Source organism: Ascaphus truei, unplaced genomic scaffold (assembly GCF_040206685.1).
Source record: "Ascaphus truei isolate aAscTru1 unplaced genomic scaffold, aAscTru1.hap1 HAP1_SCAFFOLD_459, whole genome shotgun sequence".
Taxonomy (NCBI): Eukaryota; Metazoa; Chordata; class Amphibia; order Anura; family Ascaphidae; genus Ascaphus; species Ascaphus truei.
Window position 1 is genome coordinate 213,458 of NW_027456790.1, and position 24,043 is coordinate 237,500.

The window sequence follows — 24,043 nt, forward strand, 5'->3', positions numbered from 1 at the left end:
GCCGATGGGTTTATATACCGTGCAATAGATCCAGAACAGCTGAGTTTATATAGCGTGTAATAGATCCAGAGCCGCTGGGTTTATATACCGTGTAATAGATCCAGAACAGCTGGGTTTATATACTGTGTAATAGATCCAGAACAGCTGAGTTTATATACCGTGTAATAGATCCAGAACAGATGGGTTTATATACTGTGTAATAGATCCAGAACAGCTGGGTTTATATACCATGTAATAGATCGAGAACAGCTGGTTTTATATATCGTGTAATAGATTCAGAGCCGCTGGGTTTATATACCGTGTAATAGATCCAGAACAGCTGGGTTTATATACCGTGTATAGATCCAGAACAGCTGGGTTTATATACCGTGTAATAGATCCAGAGCCGCTGGGTTTATATACCGTGTAATAGATCCAGAACAGCTGAGTTTTTATACCGTGTAATAAATCCAGAGCCGCTGGGTTTATATAGCGTGTAATAGATCCAGAGCCGCTGGGTTTATATACCATGTAATAGATCCAGAACAGCTGGGTTTATATATCGTGTAATAGATCCAGAACAGCTGGGTTTATATACCATGTAATAGATCCAGAGCCGCTGGTTTTTTATACCGTGTAATAGAGTCAGAGCCGATGGGTTTATATACCGTGCAATAGATCCAGAACAGCTGAGTTTATATAGCGTGTAATAGATCCAGAGCCGCTGGGTTTATATACCGTGTAATAGATCCAGAACAGCTGGGTTTATATACTGTGTAATAGATCCAGAACAGCTGGGTTTATATAGCGTGTAATAGATCCAGAACAGCTGGGTTTATATACCGTGTAATAGATCCAGAACAGCTGGGTTTATATACTGTGTAATAGATCCAGAACAGCTGAGTTTATATACCGTGTAATAGATCCAGAACAGATGGGTTTATATACTGTGTAATAGATCCAGAACAGCTGGGTTTATATACCATGTAATAGATCGAGAACAGCTGGTTTTATATATCGTGTAATAGATTCAGAGCCGCTGGGTTTATATACCGTGTAATAGATCCAGAACAGCTGGGTTTATATACCGTGTATAGATCCAGAACAGCTGAGTTTATATACCGTGTAATAGATCCAGAACAGCTGAGTTTATATACCGTGTAATAGATCCAGAACAGCTGGGTTTATATACCGTGTAATAGATCCAGAACAGCTGGGTTTATATACCGTGTAATAGATCCACAACAGCTGGGTTTATATACCATATAATAGATCCAGAACAGCTGAGTTTATATACCATGTAATAGATCCAGAACAGCTGGGTTTATATAATGTGTAATAGATCCAGAACAGCTGGGTTTATATACCGTGTAATAGATCCAGATCCGCTGGGTTTATATACTGTGTAATAGATCCAGAACAGCTGGGTTTATATACCGTGTAATAGATCCAGAACAGCTGGGTTTATATACCGTGTAAGAGATCCAGAGCCGCTTGGTTTATATACCGTGTAATAGATCCAGAATGGCTGGGTTTATATACCGTGTAATAGATCCAGAACAGCTGGGTTTATATAACGTGTAATAGATCCAGAACAACTGGGTTTATATAACGTGTAATAGATCCAGAACAGCTGTGTTTATATACCATGTAATAGATCCAGAACAGCTGGGTTTATATACCGTGTAATAGATCCAGAACAGCTGAGTTTTTATACCGTGTAATAGATCACGAACAGCTGGGTTTATATACCGTGTAATAGATCCAGAACAGCTGGGCTTATATACCATGTAATAGATCCAGAACAGCTGGGTTTATATACCATGTAATAGATCCAGAACAGCTGGGTTTATATACCGTGTAATAGATCCAGAGCCGCTGGGTTTATATACCGTGTAATAGATCCAGAGCCGCTGGGTTTATATACCGTGTAATAGATCCAGAACAGCTGAGTTTTTATACCGTGTAATAGATCCAGAGCCGCTGGGTTTATATAGCGTGTAATAGATCCAGAGCCGCTGGGTTTATATACCATGTAATAGATCCAGAATAGCTGGGTTTATATACCGTGTAATAGATCCAGAACAGCTGGGTTTATATACTATGTAATAGATCCAGAGCCGCTGGATTTATATACCATGTAATAGATCCAGAATAGCTGGGTTTATATACCATGTAATAGATCCAGAACAGCTGGGTTTATGTAGCGTGTAATAGATCCAGAACAGCTGGGTTTATATACCATGTAATAGATCCAGAGCCGCTGGTTTTTTATACCGTGTAATAGAGTCAGAGCCGATGGGTTTATATACTGTGTAATAGATCCAGAACAGCTGAGTTTATATAGCGTGTAATAGATCCAGAGCCGCTGGGTTTATATACCGTGTAATAGATCCAGAACAGCTGGGTTTATATACTGTGTAATAGATCCAGAACAGCTGGGTTTATATAGCGTGTAATAGATCCAGAACAGCTGGGTTTATATACCGTGTAATAGATCCAGAACAGCTGGGTTTATATACTGTGTCATAGATCCAAAACAGCTGGGTTTATATAGCGTGTAATAGATCCAGAACAGCTGGGTTTATATAGCGTGTAATAGATCCAGAACAGCTGGGTTTATATACTGTGTAATAGATCCAGAACAGCTGGGTTTATATAGCGTGTAATAGATCCAGAACAGCTGGGTTTATATAGCATGTAATAGATCCAGAACAGCTGGGTTTATATACCATGTAATAGATCCAGAGCCGCTGGGTTTATATACCGTGTAATAGATCCAGAGCCGCTGGGTTTATATACCGTGTAATAGATCAGGAACAGCTGGGTTTATATACCGTGTAATAGATCCAGAACAGCTGGGTTTATATACCGTGTAATAGATCCAGAACAGCTGGGTTTATATACCGTGTAATAGATCCAGAACAGCTGGGTTTATATACCATGTAATAGATCCAGAACAGCTGGGTTTTTATACCGTGTAATAGATCCAGAGCCGCTGGGTTTATATAGCGTGTAATAGATCCAGAGCCGCTGGGTTTATATACCATGTAATAGATCCAGAACAGCTGGGTTTATATACCGTGTAATAGATCCAGAACAGCTGGGTTTATATACCATGTAATAGATCCAGAGCCGCTGGTTTTTTATACCGTGTAATAGAGTCAGAGCCGATGGGTTTATATACCGTGCAATAGATCCAGAACAGCTGAGTTTATATAGCGTGTAATAGATCCAGAGCCGCTGGGTTTATATACCGTGTAATAGATCCAGAACAGCTGGGTTTATATACTGTGTAATAGATCCAGAACAGCTGGGTTTATATAGCGTGTAATAGATCCAGAACAGCTGGGTTTATATACCGTGTAATAGATCCAGAACAGCTGGGTTTATATACTGTGTAATAGATCCAAAACAGCTGGGTTTATATAGCGTGTAATAGATCCAGAACAGCTGGGTTTATATACCGTGTAATAGATCCAGAACAGCTGGGTTTATATACCATGTAATAGATCCAGAACAGCTGGGTTTATATACTGTGTAATAGATCCAGAACAACTGGGTTTATATAGCGTGTAATAGATCCAGAACAGCTGGGTTTATATAGCGTGTAATAGATCCAGAACAGCTGGGTTTATATACCATGTAATAGATCCAGAGCCGCTGGGTTTATATACCGTGTAATAGATCCAGAGCCGCTGGGTTTATATACCGTGTAATAGATCATGAACAGCTGGGTTTATATACCGTGTAATAGATCCAGAACAGCTGGGTTTATATACCATGTAATAGATCCAGAACAGCTGGGTTTATATACCGTGTAATAGATCCAGAGCCGCTGGGTTTATATACCGTGTAATAGATCCAGAGCCGCTGGGTTTATATACCGTGTAATAGATCCAGAACAGCTGAGTTTTTATACCGTGTAATAGATCCAGAGCCGCTGGGTTTATATAGCGTGTAATAGATCCAGAGCCGCTGGGTTTATATACCATGTAATAGATCCAGAACAGCTGGGTTTATATACCGTGTAATAGATCCAGAACAGCTGGGTTTATATACCATGTAATAGATCCAGAGCCGCTGGGTTTATATACCATGTAATAGATCCAGAATAGCTTTGTTTATATACCATGTAATAGATCCAGAACAGCTGGGTTTATGTAGCGTGTAATAGATCCAGAACAGCTGGGTTTATATACCGTGTAATAGATCCAGAACAGCTGGGTTTATATACCATGTAATAGATCCAGAGCCGCTGGGTTTATATACCGTGTAATAGATTCAGAGCCGCTGGGTTTATATACCGTGTAATAGATCCAGAACAGCTGAGTTTAAATAGCGTGTAATAGATCCAGAGCCGCTGGGTTTATATACCGTGTAATAGATCCAGAACAGCTGGGTTTATATACTGTGTAATAGATCCAGAACAGCTGGGTTTATATAGTGTGTAATAGATCCAGAACAGCTGGGTTTATATACCGTGTAATAGATCCAGAACAGCTGGGTTTATATACTGTGTAATAGATCCAGAACAGCTGGGTTTATATAGCGTGTAATAGATCCAGAACAGCTGGGTTTATATACCATGCAATAGATCCAGAACAGCTGGGTTTATATACCGTGTAATAGATCCAGAACAGCTGAGTTTATATACCATGTAATAGATCCAGAACAGATGGGTTTATATACCATGTAATAGATCCAGAACAGATGGGTTTATATACCGTGTAATAGATCCAGAACAGCTGAGTTTATATAGCGTGTAATCGATCCAGAACCACTGGGTTTATATACCGTGTAATAGATCCAGAACAGCTGGGTTTATATACTGTGTAATAGATCCAGAACAACTGGGTTTATATAGCGTGTAATAGATCCAGAACAGCTGGGTTTATATACTGTGTAATAGATCCAGAACAGCTGGGTTTATATAGCGTGTAATAGATCCAGAACAGCTGGGTTTATATACCGTGTAATAGATCCAGAACAGCTGGCTTTATGTACCGTATAATAGATCCAGAACAGCTGAGTTTATATACCATGTAATAGATCCAGAACAGCTGGGTTTATATAATGTGTAATAGATCCAGAACAGCTGGGTTTATATACCGTGTAATAGATCCAGATCCGCTGGGTTTATATACTGTGTAATAGATCCAGAACAGCTGGGTTTATATACCGTGTAATAGATCCAGAACAGCTGGGTTTATATACCGTGTAAAAGATCCAGAGCCGCTTGGTTTATATACCGTGTAATAGATCCAGAATGGCTGGGTTTATATACCGTGTAATAGATCCAGAACAGCTGGGTTTATATAACGTGTAATAGATCCAGAACAACTGGGTTTATATAACGTGTAATAGATCCAGAACAGCTGTGTTTATATACCATGTAATAGATCCAGAACAGCTGGGTTTATATACCGTGTAATAGATCCAGAACAGCTGAGTTTTTATACCGTGTAATAGATCACGAACAGCTGGGTTTATATACCGTGTAATAGATCCAGAACAGCTGGGCTTATATACCATGTAATAGATCCAGAACAGCTGGGTTTATATACCATGTAATAGATCCAGAACAGCTGGGTTTATATACCGTGTAATAGATCCAGAGCCGCTGGGTTTATATACCGTGTAATAGATCCAGAGCCGCTGGGTTTATATACCGTGTAATAGATCCAGAACAGCTGAGTTTTTATACTGTGTAATAGATCCAGAGCCGCTGGGTTTATATAGCGTGTAATAGATCCAGAGCCGCTGGGTTTATATACCATGTAATAGATCCAGAACAGCTGGGTTTATATACCGTGTAATAGATCCAGAACAGCTGAGTTTATATACCATGTAATAGATCCAGAACAGATGGGTTTATATACCATGTAATAGATCCAGAACAGATGGGTTTATATACCGTGTAATAGATCCAGAACAGCTGAGTTTATATAGCGTGTAATCGATCCAGAACCGCTGGGTTTATATACCGTGTAATAGATCCAGAACAGCTGGGTTTATATACTGTGTAATAGATCCAGAACAGCTGGGTTTATATAGCGTGTAATAGATCCAGAACAGCTGGGTTTATATACTGTGTAATAGATCCAGAACAGCTGGGTTTATATAGCGTGTAATAGATCCAGAACAGCTGGGTTTATATACCGTGTAATAGATCCAGAACAGCTGGCTTTATATACCGTATAATAGATCCAGAACAGCTGAGTTTATATACCATGTAATAGATCCAGAACAGCTGGGTTTATATAATGTGTAATAGATCCAGAACAGCTGGGTTTATATACCGTGTAATAGATCCAGAACAGCTGGGTTTATATACCGTGTAAAAGATCCAGAGCCGCTTGGTTTATATACCGTGTAATAGATCCAGAATGGCTGGGTTTATATACCGTGTAATAGATCCAGAACAGCTGGGTTTATATAACGTGTAATAGATCCAGAACAACTGGGTTTATATAACGTGTAATAGATCCAGAACAGCTGTGTTTATATACCATGTAATAGATCCAGAACAGCTGGGTTTATATACCGTGTAATAGATCCAGAACAACTGAGTTTTTATACCGTGTAATAGATCACGAACAGCTGGGTTTATATACCGTGTAATAGATCCAGAACAGCTGGGCTTATATACCATGTAATAGATCCAGAACAGCTGGGTTTATATACCATGTAATAGATCCAGAACAGCTGGGTTTATATACCGTGTAATAGATCCAGAGCCGCTGGGTTTATATACCGTGTAATAGATCCAGAGCCGCTGGGTTTATATACCGTGTAATAGATCCAGAACAGCTGAGTTTTTATACCGTGTAATAGATCCAGAGCCGCTGGGTTTATATAGCGTGTAATAGATCCAGAGCCGCTGGGTTTATATACCATGTAATAGATCCAGAATAGCTGGGTTTATATACCGTGTAATAGATCCAGAACAGCTGGGTTTATATACCATGTAATAGATCCAGAGCCGCTGGGTTTATATACCATGTAATAGATCCAGAATAGCTGGGTTTATATACCATGTAATAGATCCAGAACAGCTGGGTTTATGTAGCGTGTAATAGATCCAGAACAGCTGGGTTTATATACCGTGTAATAGATCCAGAACAGCTGGGTTTATATACCATGTAATAGATCCAGAGCCGCTGGTTTTTTATACCGTGTAATAGAGTCAGAGCCGATGGGTTTATATACCGTGTAATAGATCCAGAACAGCTGAGTTTATATAGCGTGTAATAGATCCAGAGCCGCTGGATTTATATACCGTGTAATAGATCCAGAACAGCTGGGTTTATATACTGTGTAATAGATCCAGAACAGCTGGGTTTATATAGCGTGTAATAGATCCAGAACAGCTGGGTTTATATACCGTGTAATAGATCCAGAACAGCTGGGTTTATATACTGTGTAATAGATCCAAAACAGCTGGGTTTATATAGCGTGTAATAGATCCAGAACAGCTGGGTTTATATACCGTGTAATAGATCCAGAACAGCTGGGTTTATATACCATGTAATAGATCCAGAACAGCTGAGTTTATATACCATGTAATAGATCCAGAACAGATGGGTTTATTTACCATGTAATAGATCCAGAACAGCTGGGTTTATATACCGTGTAATAGATCCAGAACAGCTGAGTTTATATAGCGTGTAATAGATCCAGAGCCGCTGGGTTTATATACCGTGTAATAGATCCAGAACAGCTGGGTTTATATACTGTGTAATAGATCCAGAACAGCTGGGTTTATATAGCGTGTAATAGATCCAGAACAGCTGGGTTTATATAGCGTGTAATAGATCCAGAACAGCTGAGTTTATATACCATGTAATAGATCCAGAGCCGCTGGGTTTATATACCGTGTAATAGATCCAGAGCCGCTGGGTTTATATACCGTGTAATAGATCCAGAACAGCTGAGTTTTTATACCGTGTAATAGATCCAGAGCCGCTGGGTTTATATAGCGTGTAATAGATCCAGAGCCGCTGGGTTTATATACCATGTAATAGATCCAGAACAGCTGGGTTTATATACCGTGTAATAGATCCAGAACAGCTGAGTTTATATACCATGTAATAGATCCAGAATAGCTTTGTTTATATACCATGTAATAGATCCAGAACAGCTGGGTTTATGTAGCGTGTAATAGATCCAGAACAGCTGGGTTTATATACCGTGTAATAGATCCAGAACAGCTGGGTTTATATACCATGTAATAGATCCAGAGCCGCTGGGTTTATATACCGTGTAATAGATCCAGAACAGCTGGGTTTATATACTGTGTAATAGATCCAGAACAGCTGGGTTTATATAGTGTGTAATAGATCCAGAACAGCTGGTTTATATACCGTGTAATAGATCCAGAACAGCTGGGTTTATATACTGTGTAATAGATCCAGAACAGCTGGGTTTATATAGCGTGTAATAGATCCAGAACAGCTGGGTTTATATACCATGCAATAGATCCAGAACAGCTGGGTTTATATACCGTGTAATAGATCCAGAACAGCTGAGTTTATATACCATGTAATAGATCCAGAACAGATGGGTTTATATACCATGTAATAGATCCAGAACAGATGGGTTTATATACTGTGTAATAGATCCAGAACAGCTGAGTTTATATAGCGTGTAATAGATCCAGAACCGCTGGGTTTATATACCATGTAATAGATCCAGAACAGCTGGGTTTATATACCGTGTAATAGATCCAGAACAGCTGAGTTTATATAGCGTGTAAAAGATCCAGAGCCGCTGGGTTTATATACCGTGTAATAGATCCAGAACAGCTGGGTTTATATACTGTGTAATAGATCCAGAACAGCTGGGTTTATATAGCGTGTAATAGATCCAGAACAGCTAGGTTTATATACCATGTAATAGATCCAGAGCCGCTGGGTTTATATACCGTGTAATAGATCCAGAGCCGCTGGGTTTATATACCGTGTAATAGATCACGAACAGCTGGGTTTATATACCGTGTAATAGATCCAGAACAGCTGGGTTTATATACCATGTAATAGATCCAGAACAGCTGGGTTTATATACCGTGTAATAGATCCAGAACAGCTGGGTTTATATACCATGTAATAGATCCAGAACAGCTGGGTTTATATACCGTGTAATAGATCCAGAGCCGCTGGGTTTATATACCGTGTAATAGATCCAGAGCCGCTGGGTTTATATACCGTGTAATAGATCCAGAACAGCTGAGTTTTTATACCGTGTAATAGATCCAGAGCCGCTGGGTTTATATAGCGTGTAATAGATCCAGAACCGCTGGGTTTATATACCATGTAATAGATCCAGAACAGCTGGGTTTATATACCGTGTAATAGATCCAGAACAGCTGGGTTTATATACCATGTAATAGATCCAGAGCCGCTGGGTTTATATACCATGTAATAGATCCAGAATAGCTTTGTTTATATACCATGTAATAGATCCAGAACAGCTGGGTTTATGTAGCGTGTAATAGATCCAGAACAGCTGGGTTTATATACCGTGTAATAGATCCAGAACAGCTGGGTTTATATACCATGTAATAGATCCAGAGCCGCTGGGTTTATATACCGTGTAATAGATTCAGAGCCGCTGGGTTTATATACCGTGTAATAGATCCAGAACAGCTGAGTTTAAATAGCGTGTAATAGATCCAGAGCCGCTGGGTTTATATACCGTGTAATAGATCCAGAACAGCTGGGTTTATATACTGTGTAATAGATCCAGAACAGCTGGGTTTATATAGTGTGTAATAGATCCAGAACAGCTGGGTTTATATAGCGTGTAATAGATCCAGAACAGCTGGGTTTATATACCATGCAATAGATCCAGAACAGCTGGGTTTATATACCGTGTAATAGATCCAGAACAGCTGAGTTTATATACCATGTAATAGATCCAGAACAGATGGGTTTATATACCATGTAATAGATCCAGAACAGATGGGTTTATATACCGTGTAATAGATCCAGAACAGCTGGGTTTATATACTGTGTAATAGATCCAGAACAGCTGGGTTTATATAGCGTGTAATAGATCCAGAACAGCTGGGTTTATATACCATGCAATAGATCCAGAACAGCTGGGTTTATATACCGTGTAATAGATCCAGAACAGCTGAGTTTATATACCATGTAATAGATCCAGAACAGATGGGTTTATATACCATGTAATAGATCCAGAACAGATGGGTTTATATACTGTGTAATAGATCCAGAACAGCTGAGTTTATATAGCGTGTAATAGATCCAGAACCGCTGGGTTTATATACCGTGTAATAGATCCAGAACAGCTGGGTTTATATACTGTGTAATAGATCCAGAACAGCTGGGTTTATATAGCGTGTAATAGATCCAGAACAGCTGGGTTTATATACTGTGTAATAGATCCAGAACAGCTGGGTTTATATAGCGTGTAATAGATCCAGAACAGCTGGGTTTATATACCGTGTAATAGATCCAGAACAGCTGGGTTTATATACTGTGTAATAGATCCAGAACAGATGGGTTTATATACTGTGTAATAGATCCAGAACAGCTGGGTTTATATACCGTGTAATAGATCGAGAACAGCTGGTTTTATATATCGTGTAATAGATCCAGAGCCGCTGGGTTTATATACCGTGTAATAGATCCAGAACAGCTGGGTTTATATACCGTGTATAGATCCAGAACAGCTGAGTTTATATACCGTGTAATAGATCCAGAACAGCTGAGTTTATATACCGTGTAATAGATCCAGAACAGCTGGGTTTATATACCGTGTAATAGATCCAGAACAGCTGGGTTTATATACCGTGTAATAGATCCACAACAGCTGGGTTTATATACCGTATAATAGATCCAGAACAGCTGAGTTTATATACCATGTAATAGATCCAGAACAGCTGGGTTTATATAATGTGTAATAGATCCAGAACAGCTGGGTTTATATACCGTGTAATAGATCCAGATCCGCTGGGTTTATATACTGTGTAATAGATCCAGAACAGCTGGGTTTATATACCGTGTAATAGATCCAGTACAGCTGGGTTTATATACCGTGTAAAAGATCCAGAGCCGCTTGGTTTATATACCGTGTAATAGATCCAGAATGGCTGGGTTTATATACCGTGTAATAGATCCAGAACAGCTGGGTTTATATAACGTGTAATAGATCCAGAACAACTGGGTTTATATAACGTGTAATAGATCCAGAACAGCTGTGTTTATATACCATGTAATAGATCCAAAACAGCTGGGTTTATATACCGTGTAATAGATCCAGAGCAGCTGGGTTTATATACTGTGTAATAGATCCAGAACAGCTGGGTTTATATACCGTGTAATAGATCCAGAGCCGGTGGAAACGTAACTTATGAAGGGAATCACCCAGACAACCTTCACATGGAACTGATACAACGGAAGAGTTGGAAAGAATCCAGAAGATAAAACACATAAACCATTAAAAAGACAAAAAAGTAACGTTACCCGATGGGAAATTCATATCTCATTATTAATAAACGTAGATCTACATACGATGGGAATAATATATGTATATAAAGACATATACAGTCATACATATACACATATACAGTCATACATATACACATATACAGTCATACATCACATATACAGTCATACATCACATATACCGTCATACATCACATACACAGACATACATCACATATACAGTCATACATCACATATACAGTCATACATCACATACAGTCATACATCACATACACAGACATACATCACATACACAGACATACTGTACATCACATATACAGTCATACATCACATATACTGTCATACATCACATATACAGTCATACATCACATACACAGACATACATCACATATACAGACATACATCACATATAGTCATACATCACATATACCGTCATACATCACATATACCGTCATACATCACATATACAGTCATACATCACATATACAGTCATACATCACATATACAGTCATACATCACATATACAGTCATACATCACATATACAGTCATACATCACATATACAGTCATACATCACATATACAGTCATACATCACATATACAGCCATACATCACATACACAGACATACATCACATACACAGACATACATCACATATACAGTCATACATCACATATACTGTCATACATCACATATACAGTCATACATCACATATACAGTCATACATCACATATACAGACATACATCACATATACAGTCATACATCACATATACAGTCATACATCACATATACAGTCATACATCACATATACCGTCATACATCACATACACAGTCATACATCACATATACAGTCATACATCACATATACAGTCATACATCACATATACAGTCATACATCACATATACCGTCATACATCACATATAGTCATACATCACATATACAGTCATACATCACATGTACAGTCATACATCACATATACAGTCATACATCACATATACAGTCATACATCACATATACCGTCATACATCACATATAGTCATACATCACATATACAGTCATACATCACATATACCGTCATACATCACATACACAGTCATACATCACATATACAGTCATACATCACATATACAGACATACATCACATATACAGTCATACATCACATATACCGTCATACATCACATATAGTCATACATCACATATACAGTCATACATCACATGTACAGTCATACATCACATATACAGTCATACATCACATATACAGTCATACATCACATATACCGTCATACATCACATATACCGTCATACATCACATACACAGACATACATCACATATACAGTCATACATCACATATACAGTCATACATCACATACAGTCATACACCACATATACAGTCATACACCACATATACAGTCATACATCACATATACCGTCATACATCACATACACAGACATACATCACATATACAGACATACATCACATATACAGTCATACATCACATATACAGTCATACATCACATACAGTCATACACCACATATACAGTCATACACCACATATACAGACATACATCACATACACAGACATATATCACATATACCGTCATACATCACATACACAGACATACATCACATATACAGTCATACATCACATACACAGTCATACATCACATACACAGTCATACATCACATACACAGTCATACATCACATACACAGTCATACATCACATACACAGTCATACACCACATACACAGTCATACATCACATACACAGACATACATCACATACACAGACATACATCACATATACAGTCATACATCACATATACCGTCATACATCACATATACAGTCATACATCACATATACCGTCATACATCACATATACAGTGATACATCACATATACAGTCATACATCACATATACCGTCATACATCACATATACAGTCATACATCACATATACCGTCATACATCACATATACAGTCATACATCACATATACCGTCATACATCACATACACAGACATACATCACATATACAGTCATACATCACATACAGTCATACACCACATATACAGTCATACACCACATATACAGACATACATCACATACACAGACATACATCACATACAGAGACATACATCACATATACAGACATACATCACATATACAGTCATACATCACATATACAGTCATACATCACATATACAGTCATACATCACATACAGAGACATACATCACACATACAGTCATACATCACATATACCGTCATACATCACATATACCGTCATACATCACATATACCGTCATACATCACATATACAGACATACATCACATATAGAGACATACATCACATATACAGACATACATCACATATACAGTCATACATCACATACACAGTCATACATCACATACACAGACATACATCACATACACAGACATACATCACATACACAGACATACATCACATACACAGACATACATCACATACACAGACATACATCACATATACAGTCATACATCACATATACAGTCATACATCACATATACAGTCATACATCACATATACCGTCATACATCACATATACCGTCATACATCACATATACCGTCATACATCACATATACCGTCATACATCACATATACCGTCATACATCACATATACCGTCATACATCACATATACAGTCATACATCACATATACCGTCATACATCACATATACAGTCATACATCACATATACCGTCATACATCACATACACAGTCATACATCACATACACAGTCATACATCACATACACAGACATACATCACATATACCGTCATACATCACATATACAGACATACATCACATATACAGTCATACATCACATACACAGTCATACATCACATACACAGACATACATCACATACACAGACATACATCACATATACAGTCATACATCACATATACCGTCATACATCACATATAGTCATACATCACATATACAGTCATACATCACATGTACAGTCATACATCACATATACAGTCATACATCACATATACAGTCATACATCACATATACTGTCATACATCACATATACCGTCATACATCACATACACAGACATACATCACATATACAGTCATACATCACATATACAGTCATACATCACATACAGTCATACACCACATATACAGTCATACACCACATATACAGTCATACATCACATATACCGTCATACATCACATACACAGACATACATCACATATACAGTCATACATCACATATACAGTCATACATCACATATACAGTCATACATCACATATACAGTCATACATCACATATACAGTCATACATGACATATACAGTCATACATCACATATACAGTCATACATCACATATACAGTCATACATACCGTCATACATCACATACACAGACATACATCACATATACAGTCATACATCACATATACAGTCATACATCACATATACAGTCATACATCACATACACAGTCATACACCACATACACAGACATACACAGACATACATCACATACACAGACATACATCACATATACAGTCATACATCACATATACCGTCATACATCACATATACAGTCATACATCACATATACCGTCATACATCACATAAACAGACATACATCACATATACAGTCATACATCACATACACAGTCATACATCACATACACAGTCATACATCACATACACAGACATACATCACATACACAGACATACATCACATATACAGTCATACATCACATATACCGTCATACATCACATATACAGTCATACATCACATATACCGTCATACATCACATATACAGTCATACATCACATATACAGTCATACATCACATATACAGTCATACATCACATATACCGTCATACATCACATATACAGTCATACATCACATATACCGTCATACATCACATATACAGTCATACATCACATATACCGTCATACATCACATACACAGTCATACATCACATACACAGTCTTACATCACATACACAGACATACATCACATATACCGTCATACATCACATATACAGACATACATCACATACACAGTCATACATCACATACACAGTCATACATCACATACACAGTCATACATCACATACACAGACATACATCACATACACAGACATACATCACATATACAGTCATACATCACATATACTGTCATACATCACATACACAGACATACATCACATACACAGACATACATCACATATACAGAGATACATCACATATACAGACATACATCACATATACAGTCATACATCACATATACAGTCATACATCACATATACAGACATACATCACATATACAGACATACATCACATATACAGTCATACATCACATATACAGTCATACATCACATATACAGTCATACATCACATATACAGTCATACATCACATATACAGACATACATCACATATACAGTCATACATCACATATACAGTCATACATCACATACACAGACATACATCACATATACCGTCATACATCACATATACAGACATACATCACATATACAGTCATACATCACATATACAGTCATACATCACATATACAGTCATACATCACATACACAGTCATACATCACATACACAGACATACATCACATACACAGACATACATCACATATACAGTCATACATCACATATACTGTCATACATCACATACACAGACATACATCACATACACAGACATACATCACATATACAGATATACATCACATATACAGACATACATCACATATACAGTCATACATCACATATACAGTCATACATCACATACACAGACATACATCACATACACAGACATACATCACATATACAGTCATACATCACATATACTGTCATACATCACATACACAGACATACATCACATATACAGATATACATCACATATACAGACATACATCACATATACAGTCATACATCACATATACAGACATACATCACATATAGTCATACATCACATATACAGACATACATCACATATACAGTCATACATCACATATACAGTCATACATCACATATACTGTCATACATCACATATACAGTCATACATCACATACACAGACATACATCACATATACAGACATACATCACATATACAGATATACATCACATATACAGACATACATCACATATAGTCATACATCACATATACAGACATACATCACATATACAGTCATACATCACATATACAGTCATACATCACATATACTGTCATACATCACATATACAGTCATACATCACATACACAGTCATACATCACATACACAGTCATACATCACATACACAGTCATACATCACATATACTGTCATACATCACATATACAGTCATACATCACATATACAGTCATACATCACATATACAGTCATACATCACATATACAGTCATACATCACATATACAGTCATACATCACATACACAGACATACATCACATATACCGTCATACATCACATATACCGTCATACATCACATATACAGACATACATCACATATACAGTCATACATCACATATACAGTCATACATCACATATACAGTCATACATCACATATACCGTCATACATCACATATACAGTCATACATCACATATACAGTCATACATCACATACACAGACATACATCACATATACCGTCATACATCACATATACAGACATACATCACATATACAGTCATACATCACATACACAGTCATACATCACATACACAGTCATACATCACATACACAGACATACATCACATACACAGACATACATCACATATACAGTCATACATCACATATACTGTCATACATCACATACACAGACATACATCACATACACAGACATACATCACATATACAGATATACATCACATATACAGACATACATCACATATACAGACATACATCACATATACAGTCATACATCACATATACAGACATACATCACATATACAGTCATACATCACATACACAGACATACATCACATATACAGTCATACATCACATATACAGTCATACATCACATATACAGTCATACATCACATATACAGACATACATCACATATACAGTCATACATCACATATACAGTCATACATCACATATACAGTCATACATCACATACACAGACATACATCACATATACCGTCATACATCACATATACAGACATACATCACATATACAGTCATACATCACATATACAGTCATACATCACATACACAGACATACATCACATACACAGACATACATCACATATACAGTCATACATCACATATACTGTCATACATCACATACACAGACATACATCACATACACAGACATACATCACATATACAGATATACATCACATATACAGACATACATCACATATACAGTCATACATCACATATACAGTCATACATCACATACACAGACATACATCACATACACAGACATACATCACATATACAGTCATACATCACATATACTGTCATACATCACATACACAGACATACATCACATACACAGACATACATCACATATACAGATATACATCACATATACAGACATACATCACATATACAGTCATACATCACATATACAGACATACATCACATATACAGACATACATCACATATAGTCATACATCACATATACAGACATACATCACATATACAGTCATACATCACATATACAGTCATACATCACATATACTGTCATACATCACATATACAGTCATACATCACATACACAGACATACATCACATACACAGACATACATCACATATACAGTCATACATCACATATACTGTCATACATCACATACACAGACATACATCACATACACAGACATACATCACATATACAGACATACATCACATATACAGACATACATCACATATAGTCATACATCACATATACAGACATACATCACATATACAGTCATACATCACATATACTGTCATACATCACATATACAGTCATACATCACATACACAGACATACATCACATATACAGACATACATCACATATACAGATATACATCACATATACAGACATACATCACATATAGTCATACATCACATATACAGACATGCATCACATATACAGTCATACATCACATATACAGTCATACATCACATATACTGTCATACATCACATATACAGTTATACATCACATATACAGTCATACATCACATACACAGTCATACATCACATACACAGTCATACATCACATACACAGTCATACATCACATATACTGTCATACATCACATATACAGTCATACATCACATATACAGTCATACATCACATATACAGTCATACATCACATATACAGTCATACATCACATATACAGTCATACATCACATATACAGTCATACATCACATACACAGACATACATCACATATACCGTCATACATCACATATACCTTCATACATCACATATACAGACATACATCACATATACAGTCATACATCACATATACAGTCATACATCACATATACAGTCATACATCACATATACAGTCATACATCACATATACAGACATACATCACATATACAGACATACATCACATATACCGTCATACATCACATATACAGACATACATCACATATACAGTCATACATCACATATACAGTCATACATCACATATACAGTCATACATCACATATACAGTCATACATCACATATACAGACATACATCACATATACAGTCATACATCACATATACTGTCATACATCACATATACAGTCATACATCACATACACAGACATACATCACATATACAGACATACATCACATATACAGATATACATCACATATACAGACATACATCACATATAGTCATACATCACATATACAGACATGCATCACATATACAGTCATACATCACATATACAGTCATACATCACATATACTGTCATACATCACATATACAGTCATACATCACATATACAGTCATACATCACATACACAGTCATACATCACATACACAGTCATACATCACATATACTGTCATACATCACATATACAGTCATACATCACATATACAGTCATACATCACATATACAGTCATACATCACATATACAGTCATACATCACATATACAGTCATACATCACATATACAGTCATACATCACATACACAGACATACATCACATATACCGTCATACATCACATATACCTTCATACATCACATATACAGTCATACATCACATATACAGTCATACATCACATATACAGTCATACATCACATATACAGTCATACATCACATATACAGACATACATCACATATACAGACATACATCACATATACAGACATACATCACATATACCGTCATACATCACATATACAGACATACATCACATATACAGTCATACATCACATATACAGTCATACATCACATATACAGACATACATCACATATACAGTCATACATCACATATACAGTCATACATCACATATACAGTCATACATCACATATACAGTCATACATCACATATACAGTCATACATCACATATACAGTCATACATCACATATACAGTCACTTAAATATAATATTATATATATTTCTGCCTAATATATATATGTCACTCTCATCCCCCCCACATCTCTCGCCCGCAGAGCTGACTCTCTCTCTCTCCCCCCCAGGTCTCCTCCCCCATGGACTGTGTCATGTGCTTCGGGCCCCTGGTTCCTGACGGATACAGCGTCTGCTTCGCTCCCTGCCGCGAGAGCGTCACCGTGTGCGTCTCGGCGTTCACCTGCTGTCAGGAGACTGACGCAGAGAGACTGTCCGACAGCCTGCAGGACGCTCTAAGAGACATGCGCGCTCTCATCCTGAAGTGCCGGCCCGGAGAGGACTAGGGCTGTCTCTTTTATTGAGCGATGTCTCATTCACTCCTGGGGATGTCTCTTTCTCACTGCTGGGGATGTCTCTTTTGTCATATGAACGCTCTCTCAATAAACAAGGAACAGAACATGGAGCCGTGTGCTTAATGTCACACATCATACAACACAACATACAACACAACATACCTGTGTGCCGAGAGTGAGAGAAGGGGGAGAGAATCAGAGAGGAGAGGGGGGAGAGAATCGGAGAGGAGGGGGGGAGAATCATAGAGGAGGGGGGAGAGAATCATAGAGGAGGGGGGAGAGAATCAGAGGAGGGGGAGAGAATCAGAGGAGGGGGAGAGAATCAGAGAGAGGGGGAGAGAATCAGAGGAGAGAGGGAGAGAATCAGAGAGGAGAGGGGGGAGAATCAGAGAAGAAGGGGGAGAGAATCCGAGAGGAGGGGGGAAGAAAATCAGAGAGGAAGGGGGGAGAATCAGAGAGGAGGGAGGGAGAGAATCAGAGAGGAGAGGGGGGAGAATCAGAGAAGAAGGGGGAGAGAATCCGAGAGGAGGGGGAGAGAATCCGAGAGGAGGGGGAGAGAATCAGAGAGGAGGGGGAGAGAATCAGAGAGGAGGGAGGGAGAGAATCAGAGAGGAGGGGGAGAGGGAATCAGGAGGGGGGGAGAGAATCAGAGAGGAGGGGGAGAGAGAATAAGAGAGGAGGGTGGAGAGAATCAGTTAGGAGGGGGGTGAGAATCAGATAGGAGGGGGGTGAGAGAATCAGAGGGGGGAGAGAATCAGAGAGGAGGGGGTGAGCGAATCAGAGAGGGGGGAGCGAATCGGAGGGGATGAGAGAATCAGAGGGGGGGAGAAAATCAGAGAGGAGGGGGTGAGAGAATCAGAGAGGAGGGTGGAGAGAATCAGTTAGGAGGGGGTGAGAGAATCAGAGAGGAGGGGGTGAGAGAATCAGAGGGGGGAGAGAATCAGAGGAGGAGAGAGGAGGGGTGAGAGAATCAGAGAGGTGGAGAGAGGAGGGGGTGAGAGAATCAGAGGTGGAGAGAGGAGGGGGTGAGAGAATCAGAGGAGGAGAGAGGAGGGGTGAGAGAATCAGAGAGGAGGGGGTGAGAGAATCAGAGGAGTAGAGAGGCAGGGGTGAGAGAATCAGAGAGGAGAGAGGCGGGGGGGAGAGAATCAGAGGTGGAGAGAGGAGGGGTGAGAGAATCAGAGAGGAGAGAGGCGGGGGGAGAGAATCAGAGAGGTGGAGAGAGGAGGGGTGAGAGAATCAGAGAGGTGGAGAGAGGAGGGGGTGAGAGAATCAGAGAGGGGAGAGAGGAGGGGGTGAGAGAATCAGAGAGGGGGGGGAGAATCAGAGAGGTGGAGAGAGGAGGGGGCGAGAGAATCAGAGAGGAGGTGTGAGAGAATCAGAGAGGAGGGGGTGAGAGAATCAGAGGAGGGGGGAGAGAATCAGAGGAGGGGGGAGAGGATCAGAGAGGAGGGGGAGAGAATCAGAGAGGAGGGAGGGAGAGAATCAGAGAGGAGGGGGGGAGAGAATAAGAGAGGAGGGTGGAGAGAATCAGTTAGGAGGGGGGTGAGAGTCAGATAGGAGGGGGGTGAGAGAATCAGAGGGGGGAGAGAATCGGAGGAGGGGGAGAGAATCAGAGAGGAGGGGGTGAGCGAATCAGAGAGGGGGGAGCGAATCGGAGGGGATGAGAGAATCAGAGAGGGGGTGTGAGAATCAGAGAGGGGGGAGAAAATCAGAGAGGAGGGGGTGAGAGAATCAGAGAGGAGGGGGTGAGAGAATCGGAGGAGGTGGAGAGAATCAGAGAGGGGGTGAGAGAATCAGAGAGGTGGAGAGAGGAGGGGGTGAGAGAATCAGAGGAGGAGAGAGGAGGGGTGAGAGAATCAGAGGAGTAGAGAGGCGGGGGGAGAGAATCAGAGGTGGAGAGGAGGGGTGAGAAAATCAGAGAGGAGAGAGGCGGGGGGGAGAGAATCAGAGGTGGAGAGGAGGGGTGAGAGAATCAGAGAGGAGAGAGGCGGGGGGAGATAATCAGAGGTGGAGAGAGGAGGGGTGAGAGAATCAGAGAGGTGGAGAGAGGAGGGGGTGAGAGAATCAGAGAGGAGGGGGCGAGAGAATCAGAGGAGGGGGGAGAGAATCAGAGAGGAGGGATTGAGAGAATCAGAGAGGGGGAGAATCAGAGGAGGGGGGAGAGAATCAGAGAGGAGGAGGGGGGAGAGAATCAGAGGAGGGGGTGAGAGAATCAGAGAGGTGGAGAGAGGAGGGGTGAGAGAATCAGAGAGGAGGAGAGGAGGGGGTGAGAGAATCAGAGAGGGGGGGAGAATCAGAGAGGTGGAGAGGAGGAGGTGAGAGAATCAGAGAGGGGGGGAGAATCAGAGAGGAGGTGTGAGAGAATGAGAGGAGGGGGGAGAGAATCAGAGGAGGGGGAGAGAATCAAAGGAGGAGGGGGGAGAGAATCAGAGGAGGAGGAGAGGGGAGGTGTGAGAGAATCAGAGGAGGGGGGAGAGAATCAGGGGAGGGGGGATGGAATCAAAGTAGGAGAGGAGGGGGGAGAGAATCAGAGAGGAGGGGGGAGAGAATCAGACAGGAGGTGTGAGAGAGGAGGGGGTGAGAGAATCAGAGAGGAGGTGTGAGAGAATCAGGAGGGGGGAGAGAATCAGAGAAGGGTGGAGAGAATCAAAGGAGGAGAGAGGAGGGGGGAGAGAATCAGAGAGGAGGGGAAGAGAATCAGAGGAGGGGGGAGAGAATCAGGAGGGGGGAGAGAATCAGAGAGGAGGTGTGAGAGAATCAGAGAGGAGGAGGGGGGAGAGAATCAGAGAGGAGGGATTGAGAGAATCAGAGAGGGGGGAGAGAATCAGAGAGGAGGGGGTGAGAGAATCAGAGGGGGGGGGGAATCAGAGGAGGGGGTGAGAATCAGAGAGGAGAGAGGAGGGGGTGAGAAAATCAGAGAGGGGGGAGAATCAGAGGAGGGGGTGAGAGAATCAGAGAGGAGGAGAGAGGAGGGGTGAGAGAATCAGAGAGGGGAGAATCAGAGGAGGGGTGAGAGAATCAGAGAGGGGGGGGGAAATCAGAGGAGGGGGTGAGAGAATCAGAGAGGAGGGGTGAGAGAATCAGAGAGGGGGGAGAATCAGAGGAGGGGTGAGAGAATCAGAGAGGTGGAGAGAGGAGGGGGTGAGAGAATCAGAGAGGGGGGAGAATCAGAGGAGGGGGTGAGAATCAGAGAGGAGGAGAGGAGGGGGTGAGAGAATCAGAGAGGAGGGGTGAGAGAATCAGAGAGGTGGAGAGAGGAGGGGGTGAGAGAATCAGAGAGGGGGGAGAATCAGAGGAGGGGGGGGGAATCAGAGGAGGGGTGAGAGAATCAGAGAGGTGGAGAGAGGAGGGGGTGAGAGAATCAGAGAGGTGGAGAGAGGAGGGGTGAGAGAATCAGAGAGGTGGAGAGAGGAGGGGGTGAGAGAATCAGAGAGGGGGGAGAATCAGAGAGGAGGGGATGAGAAAATCAGAGGAGGAGAGAGAATAGAGGGAGGAGGGAGGGAGGGGGAGGGAGAGAGAAGCTGGTGCAGAGAGATTTGCTGCAGCATCAGAGGAGAAGCAGAGAGGGGGAGACAGAGAGAGGGGGCGAGGAGAGACACCCCCATCCTGCCACCTCATTCTGAGGACCCCCCACTAAATCTGCACAGCCCCCCTGAGACATGTCCAGCGAGAAATCAGGTGAGAGGGGGGAGAGCACTGGGCAAAGAGAGGGGGGGGAG

General features: G+C 40.1%; 1 protein-coding gene and 1 pseudogene across 1 annotated transcript in view; both read left to right on the forward strand.

Moving 5' to 3' along the window:
* Window positions 1–20,425, forward strand: part of LOC142484908 (carnitine O-acetyltransferase-like) — a 76,469-nt gene extending 56,044 nt beyond the window's left edge. Inside the window, exon 6 of the mRNA XM_075584147.1 lies at window positions 20,097–20,425. Within this exon, the coding sequence (XP_075440262.1) occupies window positions 20,097–20,312 (216 nt within the window). The 3' untranslated portion in view covers window positions 20,313–20,425. The remainder of the gene's footprint in view (window positions 1–20,096) is intronic.
* Window positions 20,426–23,983: 3,558 nt separating this feature from the next.
* Window positions 23,984–24,043, forward strand: part of LOC142484907 (proline-rich transmembrane protein 1-like) — a 49,825-nt pseudogene continuing 49,765 nt past the window's right edge.